General features: G+C 37.4%; 1 protein-coding gene across 1 annotated transcript; it reads left to right on the top strand.

The window, feature by feature from the left end:
- The first annotated feature begins 798 nt into the window (after nt 1-798).
- LOC107875989 (carbonyl reductase [NADPH] 1) lies at nt 799-8,598 on the top strand. The gene is made up of 4 exons (XM_016722924.2): nt 799-1,006; nt 6,406-6,664; nt 7,212-7,406; nt 7,912-8,598. The coding sequence occupies exons 1-4, from the start codon at nt 915-917 to the stop codon at nt 8,305-8,307; spliced, it is 942 nt and encodes a 313-aa protein (XP_016578410.1). The 5' UTR covers nt 799-914; the 3' UTR covers nt 8,308-8,598.
- Nucleotides 8,599-10,551: the final 1,953 nt, after the last annotated feature.

Genomic DNA, 10,551 nt, shown 5'->3' with positions numbered 1-10,551 from the left:
CCATAACATTAGCTAGTGTTTGTTTATCCTTGTAAGCCTGTTTTACAACTATGTTGATATTCGTTACATCACAAATTACATCCACACGTTCTTCTTCAAATTCTTCAAAATATGGGCTTATCTTGATCAAACGAACACAATTTTTTGAAAATAGCTTTCTCCTTTGTTCATTCTTTTCGTTAGAACACTGTCGCCCAACACGCACAATTGCTCCCTCATTTTTCCTGTTTATACAATAACAACAGATAATTGTAAAAACGCAAAAAATAAATATTTAAATTCGTTTAGAAGGCGTAAAAAAATTAACAAACCTGAAGAATCCCATCTCCCTCTATGACGAATCATGATTGAATGCAAATTATCAGAATTCATATTTTTTATCTAAAGAAATACTTGTTTTTTACTTTTCTATCAAATTCTAATCAACATAGAATGCGTCTTATGTTTGATTGTAGAGAAAAATCGTGTAAAAAGTGGCAAACAGTGTATGAAGATGGAAACTCTTAATGCAAACGTTAAAATAGGAAGATAAATAATGGTTTGAGGGATTTGGGGATGGATAAATATCAATAATTAAGGTTAACTACTTTTAAGGAAGATAAATTGTATATTAATTGTATTAAATATTAATTTTCTTTTTTCAGTAATTGCTTTTCTGTATTTTCAACAAAAGAAAAAAAAAATTTGTATATTTTTTTAAAATGAAAGTTACTATTACTTAAAAACTTAAAAGTTTTACTAAAAATTGTAATAACTAATCTAATAAGTTTATATAGTTAATTTTTCCTTAATAAAATTAGTTTCTTATTTAAAATTCTATTATGAAATGCGAGGGTTTGCCGAAAACTCTTGAACCAAAAGCAAAATGTGGAAATGAGTAGTGGCCCAAGTAGTATAGTATAGTAGTGATAAGAATGGGTAAAAGGGAGAGGGCACAAGAGAGAAGAGAGCAGAGACGCCAACAAATCTCTCTTCTCCGTACTATTCCTTACTCTGATAATCAAAGGTAACTTCTTTCGACTCTCCTTTTGATCCATAAAATTGAATTGGGTCGAAAATACCCACCCCTGCCTTAATTAACTTTGAATTAGAGGAAAAATAATCTGTCAAAGGATATAATGATTTGGGTGAACATTGTTCGTGTGTTCTTGTGATTAATGGACAAACAGATGTGCACTGCGATTGTTGCAGTTCCGGACTCTAATAAAGTGACCATATTATTCTGTTAATTTATGCTTTACTACCACAAAATTCGGAAATGTGAAGATGTAAAGGTGTTTTAAGAAACTCATTTGAAGAATAGTAAACCAAACCTGTTATTCTGCAAGTTTGTTCTAGCATTTTTAGAGGGGAAACAATGAGGTCGTTGATTGTATAATCAGATTAATTGCAGATTTAGAAAAGAATTACAACAACAACAACAACAACATACCCAATGTATTCAGACATAGTAGGGTCTGCGGAGGGTAATGTGTACGCAGACCTTACGACTATCTTAGATGAAGTAAAGAGGTTGTTTCCGATAGACCTCGGACTCAGGGCAAATAACAGTACAACAAACACAAAATATAGAAGCACACAACGAAATGGGATAACACACTGTTAGCTAATACAGGAAACAACACAACCACAAGATAATACTATAAACTATCTATTCGCAATCATCGACATCACCAAAACACCACAAAATATTTAGAAAAGAACTAAGAAGATAATTTGATTTGGTGTACGATTAGTCTACCTTAGTACTTTATGTATGCAATGGATTATAGGAATTTCGATGAATCACAACCTAAACTGAGTGGACCATGGAGAACTCATGATAATTTCTCAGTCATTTCTTTGATTCACTTGCCGTTCAGTCTCAGCAATCAACTAACATGATGTTGTTGGGAAAATCAGGTAATTTTCCCACTACAGCAGAACAACTTAGTATAATGAACTAGTTCAGATTTTCCCACTACAACAGAACAACTTAGTGTAATGAACTGGTTCAGAACAATTGAACCAGACAGAATACTAACAGAAATACCCGACAAATAATATTGAATACTAAAAATAAAGACACCAGAAAAATTTGATAATGGTGTTCAGCCAATTTATTAATTGTGGGAGAAGAGAACAATTTGGGGATGATTAAAATGGGAGGAAGAGTTCTTTTATAACTCTAAAACCCCCTCCTCAAATAGTAAAATTCCGATGTGGGAGAGAAAAGAGCCAAAAAAAAAAAAAACCAAATCTCCACCTTGGCTTAATTTCAATCCCACCAAAATACAAATCTTCTCAAACAAACAAATAATTAAAAAAAAAGTCTTTTGCGATGCTTCCAATTTTAATCCGTGAGGCGCCAACTTCAAATGTGCACGATATTAACCAAGTTTAAACGAAGTTCGAACTTGGCCCGTGTAACCACCTTGGTCAGCATCTCTGCAAGATTCTCCTTAGTATGAATCTTCTAAAGAAGTATCTCCTTCTCTTCGAGAATTTCCCGCACAAAATGATAGTGAACATCAATATGCTTCGTCCGTGCATGAAAGACTTGATTCTTTGCTAAATGAATAGCACTCTGGCTGTCAGAATACACCTCAAGTTGTTTCTGATCAACTCCCTAGTCTTTAAGCAACCCATGAAGCCAAATTGCTTCCTTCACAGCCTCTGTAATCGTCATATACTCTGCCTCTGTTGTAGACAAAGCCACCGTAGACTGCAAGGTAGACTTCCAACTAACTAGCGCCTTTGCTAAAGTGAACAAATAACCAGTTGTAGATCGTCGGTTATCCAAATCACCTGCATAATTAGAATCACAATATCCAACTATGCATTGACCAAGTGATTTATCCTGCTCGAATGTCAATCCAACATCTACGGTATTTTGGAGATACCGTAGAATCCATTTCACAGCTTGCCAATGACACTTGCCCGGATCATGCATGTACCTGCTAACAACACTAACAGCTTGTGAAATATCTGTTCTCGTACACACCATTGCATACATCAAGCTTCCAACTACATTTGCATCCGGGACTGTTGCCATGTATTCTCGCTCTTCATCAGTTGTCGGAGATAATCTGCTACTGAGTTTTAAATAAGGAGCAAGTGGGGTATTTACAGGTTTTGTATCATCGTGCATACCAAAATGTTATAGTATCTTCTTCAAATACTGCTTCTGTGACAGCCAAAGTTTGCCCCCCTCTCTATCCATGCTTATCTCCATGTCGAGAATTTTCTTAGCTTCCCCCAAATCCTTCATCTCAAACTCTTTACTCATTTGAGCCTTCAATCTGTCAATCTCAACTTGGCTCTTTGCCGTAATCAGCATATCATCAACATATAAGAGTAATTAAATGTAGGAACCATCTTGAAGTTTGCGCAAATACACACAATGATCGTATTTGTTTCTCATGTACTTCTGACCCTTCATGAACCTGTCAAATTGTTTGTACCACTGTCTCGGAGATTGTTTCAGTCTGTACAACGATTTGCTAAGTTTACAAACCCAATCTTCTTTACCAGCAACCTTATATCCTTCAGGCTGAGTCATATAGATTTCCTCCTTCAAATCACCGTGTAAGAATGCGATCTTCACATCAAGTTGAGCTAGCTCCAAATTCAACTGCGCTACCAAGGCCAACAAAATTCTAATGGAGGAATGTTTTACAACTGGAGAAAATACCTCATTATAATCAATTCCTTCCCTCTGAGCATAGCCTTTAGCCACCAATCTTGCCTTGTAGCGAATGTCTTCTTTATCAGGAAATCCTTCTTTCTTTGCAAACACCCATTTGCACCCAATTGCCTTTCTGCCTTTCGGTAGTTGTGTCAGCTTCCACGTCTTGTTCTTCTTAAGAGATTGCATTTCCTCTTCCATTGCACCTGCCCAACTGCCACTTTTTGTGCTTCAAATGGCCTCTGGGTAGGTGGATGGAACATCTTCATCAGTAACTGAAAGTGCATAAGCTACCATGTCAGTGAAACGAGCAGGCTTCTGAATTTCTCGTCTCTGTCTTCTAACTGCAATTGGTTCTGATTGCTGTAGAGGTTCTTGGGTCGAAACCTCTTCCTCATCTGTCTCTTCTTCTGCCATAGTAGAGTCAGTGGTGGTCTTTGTGCTGGGGTCACTGACTCTACTATGGTAAAAGAAGAGTCAAATGAGGAAGAGGTTTTGACCCAAGAACCTCTGCAGCAATCAGAACCAATTGCAGTTAGAAGACAGAGACGAGAAATTCAGAAAGCTGCTCGTTTCACTGACATAGTAGCTTATGCACTTCCAGTTACTGATGAAGATGTTCCATCCACCTACCCAGAGGCCATTCGAAGCACAGAAAGTGGCAGGTGCAATGGAAGAGGAAATGCAATCTCTTAAGAAGAACAAGACGTGGAAGCTGACACAACTACCGAAAGGCAAATGGGTATTTGTAAAGAAAGAAGGATTTCCTGATAAAGAAGACATTCACTACAAGGCAAGATTGGTGGCTAAAGGCTATGCTCAGAGGGAGGGAATTGATTATAATGAGGTATTTTCTCCAGTTGTAAAACATTCCTCCATTAGAATTTTGTTGGCCTTGGTAGCGCAGTTGAATTTGGAGCTAGCTCAACTTGATATGAAGACCGCATTCTTACACGGTGACTTGAAGGAGGAAATCTATATGACTCAGCCTGAAGGATATAAGGTTGCTGGTAAAGAAGATTGGGTTTGTAAACTTAGCAAATCGTTGTACGGACTGAAACAATCTCCGAGACAGTGGTACAAACGATTTGACAGGTTCATGAAGGGTCAGAAGTATAGGAGAGGCAAATACGATCTTTGTGTGTATTTGCGCAAACTTCAAGATGGTTCCTACATCTTCTTACTCTTATATGTTGTTGATTGCATCAAAGAGCCAAGTTGAGATTGAAGGCTCAAATGAGTAAAGAGTTCGAGATGAAGGATTTGGGGGAAGCCAAGAAGATTCTCGACATGGAGATAAGCAGGGATGGAGAGAGGGGCAAACTTTTGGCTATCATAGAAGCAGTATTTGAAGAAGGTACTACAACGTTTTGGTATACACGATGATGCAAAACCTGTAAATACCCCACTTGCTCCTTATTTGAAACTGAGTAGCAGATTATCTCCGAAAACTGATGAAGAGTGAGAATACATGGCAACAATCCCGTATGCAGTTGGAAGTTTGATGTATGCAATGGTGTGTACGAGACCAGATATTTCACAAGTTGTTAGCAGGTACATGCATGATCCTGGCAAGGGTCATTAGCAAGCTGTCAAATGGATTCTGCAGTATCTCCAAAATACCGTAGATGTTAGATTGACATTCGAGCGGGATAAATCACTTGGTCAATGCATAGTTGGATATTGTGATTCTGATTATGCAGGTGATTTGGATAAGCGCCGATCTACAACTGACTATTTGTTCACTTTAGCAAAGGGGCCAGTTAGTTGGAAGTCTACCTTGTACTCTACAGTCGCTTTGTCTACAACAAAGGCAGAGTATATGGCGATTACAGAAGCTGTGAAGGAAGCAATTTGGCTTCATGGGTTGCTTAAAGACTTGGGAGTTGATCAGAACTTGAAGTGTATTCTGACAGCCAGAGTGCTATTCATTTAGCAAAGGATTAAGTCTTTCATGCACGGACGAAGCATATTGATGTTCGCTATCATTTTGTGCGGGAAATTCTCGAAGAGGAGGAGATGCTTCTCCAGAAGATTCATACTACGGAGAATCCTGCAGATATGCTGACCAAGGGCCAAGTTCGAACACTGTTTGGACTTGGTTAATATCGTGCACATTTGAAGTTGGCGCCTCACAGCGCAAAATTGGAAGCATCGCAAAAGACTTTTTTATTATTATTGTTTGTTTGTTTGAGAAGATTTGTATTTTGGTGGGATTGAAATTGAGCCAAGGTGGAGATTTGCTTTTTTTTTTTTTTTGGCTCTTTCTCTCCCACATTGGAATTTTATTATTTGGGGAGGGGGTTTTAGAGTTATAAAAGAACTCTTCCTCCTCCCATTTTAATCATCCCAAAATTGTTCTCTTCTCCCACAATTAATAGAAAAGGTTGCCTTGAGCGGTGCTCGGAGATTAAGCCTTTTTTTTGGCTGAACTCCGTTATCAAATTATTTGTCGGGTATTTTTGTTAGTGTTCTGTCTGGTTCAATTGTTCTGAACCAGTTCATTACACTAAGTTGTTCTGTTGTAGTGGGAAAATTACCTGATTTTCCCAACAGATGCTTCAAAGTGTTTTTATAGTCTTTTGGCTAATTGTTCCTATTAGTTATGGGAAGATCTGGATAATCACTATTTCAACGGCATAACTATCGAGATGGAATATGGTTCATCCAGTTAAAATTGGCTTACTTTAGGATGTTGATTTTGAGCACTACACTTATAGACGGAAGATGATTTTCAGATGGTGGTCAAATGACACTATCGCTGTCGTGACTGGTTCAAACAGAGGGATTGGATTTGAAATTGCTCACCAACTGGCATCACAAGGCCTAACAGTAGTTCTTACATCACGAGATACTCGTGTTGGTGAAGAAGCATTGAAAGTCATGCAAGAAGAAGGTTTGAATGTGGTATTTCATCAGTTGGATATTGTGGATCCTGCATCAATTGAAACATTTTCTGACTGGATAAAGGAAAAATATGGCGGTTTAGATATACTGGTAATCCATCTACTCTATTTTCTCTTTATAGTCTAGCATTGGTCTAGCAGCATATACATCCCGTTGCAGAGCCACCTTGTCCAAAGGGGTGTCAATTCAAGCAGCACATGCATCCTGTTGCAGAGCCACCTTGTCCAAAGGGGTGTCAATTGACTCCCCTTCACTTGAAAATTATATTGTTTTGATAGGAACCCTTTTAGTAAATATATACTATATGTCGAATCCTTAAATTCTTGGTGAGGTTACTTCTTTATATTTTGACGGCCGTAGTGAAAATCTTGACTCCGCTGTTGTATACACCCGGACTGGTTACAATAGCTTGCTGTTTGGTGCTAATTTTTCCTGTACTTCACAGTTTGACTATGCTCTTAGTTATTTTCTTTTTCATTTTCCTTTTCTAGTTCGGGGGATTAGGAGAAGAGGGGGGGATTCGCGAGAAAGATGGTTCCTTATTTGGTGTTATTTTACTTTCATGTTGCTATCAATTTTGTCTGTTAAATGTTTTGGCAAATCTGGCCCTTTCTGCTAATGATATGGAAGTATTTAGATCAATAATGCAGGAGTCAATTTCAATTTCGGCACAAATAATTCAGTGGAATTTGCAGAAATTGTTATCCGGACCAACTACTTCGGCACTAAAAGTATGATTAAAGCTATGATTCCATTAATGAGGCCTTCTCCCTTTGGCGCTCGTATTGTTAATGTGACCTCACGACTGGGAAGACTTAATGGCAGACGGAATGTAAGTGCCTTAGTGTTCCTTTCCATTCCTATTATTCTTCGCACTCTTATTGTCCTTGTTTATCTTGCTTTCTCTTCAGAATGATTTTTCATTATGGTTCATGTACTGCCATTATAGCTATTGGGGCAGAAAATATCATACATGGTCACTTAACGCTTCCCTTTCATGTATGGAGAGATTTTCTGAGTTGCGGCTTGTGAGTTTTCTCTCTGTAAACTGTCAGTGCCGTCTGTTTTCAACACTTCCCATGTTCTATCTCAACAAAATGAGTCCTGAATTATGAGTTTCCATATACACATGGGGAGGGGGATTGTCAGAAGAGTACTCCTTTTCATTTGTTTACTTTAAATCAAGTTTGCTCAATTCTTCTCCCTGATTGGAATATTTCTTAGGAGATATTTGTTGTTGTATCAAAAGCAATAAATCCTTGAGGTCTCTAATATGCAAATAGCTTCTATCTTCACATCTCAAAATGATCTATTTTTTTGCTTGACACGCCCTCCAGAGAATTGCAAATGTCAGCTTGAGACAACAACTAGAGAATGTGGATACCCTATCGGAGGAACTGATTGACAGTACCATGAATACGTTTTTGGAACAAGTGAAAGATGGAACTTGGGAATCTGGGGGCTGGCCACAAGTGTTTACTGACTACTCATTGTCAAAGCTTGCTGCTAATGCTTACACCAGGCTAATGGCGAGGATACTTTCTGATTGGCCAGAGGGTCATAAGATATATATGAATTGCTATTGCCCAGGTTGGGTGAAGACTGCTATGACCGCGTGGGCTGGGCATACCTCTCCTGAAGTCGCTGCTGATACTGCAGTCTGGCTTGCCCTTATCTCAGACCAGTTTGTGAGTGGCAAGTTTTTTGCCGAGAGGCGTGAGATAAACTTCTAAAGTGGACATTCAAGACATTCAAGAATCACCCCAGTTTCTTCTTCTTTCGAACCAAAAGATGCTGAGTACATATGTTTTTTCCTTTCTACTATATTACAAGAGTACATGTCTGTTGAATGACAATAAATTCAAATAGAAGGGTAATTTGGAGATTCCAACCTTTTTGTAAGATTAACTTGCTTAAAAGGGTTGTCATTAGTGCATTGTCACTAGGACCTTATAGCTCCTGGAATAATCTGTCCTTCGATTATGTCATGTTTCTCCCAAAGATGTGGGGTTTACTTTGCCAAATATTTTATACTCCTCCTGACCTCCTCTTTCCATTTTTGTGAATTTACCTATGTTGAGCCTTTTGAATTTCATAGCTTAGATGAAGTGCTACTCCAATTTATTTCTAGTTTTTTTTTAACAGAGAATATAACTTTAATATCTAAAGTAAGTCCAACTACCAGTTATGGTGATTTTTATAAGGAGGTTGCCTTGTGTTGCATATTTTTGGCTTGATACTACCTTTTAAACTTGTCAATTAAATTTATTTATACTTGTTCTAATTGAGAATCTAAACTAGGGGTGTCAAGTGGGGCCGGTCCGACCCGGTCCGACTACCTAACCCGGTTCGGTTTGACCCGGCCCGGTAAGCCCTAGGGCTTTGGGGTTCCGGGTTTCGAGCCTATTATTTTGTTAAAATGGGCCCGGTTAACCCTGCCCGGACCAAGATCGATCCAAGCCTGCCAGTTAACCGGCTCGGCCCGGCCCAAAAAATTTTTTTTTAAAAAAAGATATTTTGGATTTTGGGCCAAACTAGCCGTTTGGACCCAAAAACGGCTATAGGCCCATTTATTAAAAAAAAAAAAAAACTTTAAAAAAATATTTTTTAATCCCAAAAAAAAATCTATAAATACCCTACAACTTCAAATCATTTTTCACACAATTTTTCACTCTCTCAAATTTCATTCTCTCTCAAATCTCATTCTCTCTCAAATCTCAATTCTCAAATATTCAATATATTTAATTTCTTAAAGTGTTCACTTTAATTTTTTTATTTTTCGTTTACAAAGTACGAGCGGAAGTTTCTAAAGTCGCAATCTTCGGATACTTCCAAAATTTGGTATTGTCGTTTCATCTCTTACGTTTAATGTTTATTTATTGTATAATTGTTTAATATTTAATTTTATTATATTTGTGTATTTTGAATATTTTTAGTTTAATTTAATTTATATTATGGATAAATTAAGAAACCTCACTACTAAAGGTGTTAAAAAATTTTGTCCCGAAAGCGGTAGTAGTAGTAAAAAGCGAATTACTAGCGGTAGAGGTAGTTCAAGCAGTAGATATACCCGTGTGCCTTCGCCTCCGGTACCGCTTGGTACACCTTTTGAGGAAGAAATAGGTGTAGGTGCTCACGATATGGATTATGTAGAAGCTCAGGAAAATTACAATATAGAAGAAGAAAATGAAGTAGATGCGGTTAATTTAGACGAAGATAATGAAAATATTGCTGAGACACCCGCAGTAGGAGATGCTAACGTTAGATCTGAATCAGTTAATCCCCCTTCCCGTCCTACCAGTACCCCAAAACCTCGTAAAAGAACTAGTATTGCATGGCAATTTTTTGAACGTATATCAGATATTGAGGTGCAATGCAATATTTGTCAACAAATATATAAGCATTGAAGTGGAGGCAAGCAAGGGGGTACGGGTACGTTAATGAGACACGTAGCTGAAGATCACAAAAGAGAGTTAAATATTGCAAAAGGTGGTGGGGATGTTGGTGGGTCAACGCAAACTAGAATGGACCCAGCAACCGATCACATAGCGAAGAAGTATAATAAATTGAAGGACAGGAAAGAAATAGCTAAAATGGTAGTTGTGGGTTGTTTGCCTTTTAATTTTCCTTCTTCTGATGCCTTTATTCGTTATATACAAGCAATTTATAATCCTATGTTTAATGGTATTCCTAGAACTATTTGTCGGTCTGATATTTTTAGACTTCATTCACAATATTGTTTTTATTTATCAACATTGTTAAAAAATATTCAATATAGATTGTCCCTAACTTCTGATCTTGGTCGTTCTGTAAATAAAAATGATTATTTAACCGTTACTTGTCATTGGATGAATAGTAATTTCGTGATGCAAAAACGTATTTTTGCTTTTTTATATGATGAAGATCGTAAACATACTGGACAATTTATTGCTGATTCTATTGTTAAAATTGCTGGATATTATGGTATCGAAAATAAA

The sequence above is a fragment of the Capsicum annuum genome, unplaced genomic scaffold (assembly GCF_002878395.1).
Source record: "Capsicum annuum cultivar UCD-10X-F1 unplaced genomic scaffold, UCD10Xv1.1 ctg74054, whole genome shotgun sequence".
In the NCBI taxonomy this organism is placed as follows: domain Eukaryota; kingdom Viridiplantae; phylum Streptophyta; class Magnoliopsida; order Solanales; family Solanaceae; genus Capsicum; species Capsicum annuum.
The sequence above is the reverse complement of the archived record's forward strand: the minus strand, read 5'-3'. Positions and strand labels throughout refer to the sequence as shown.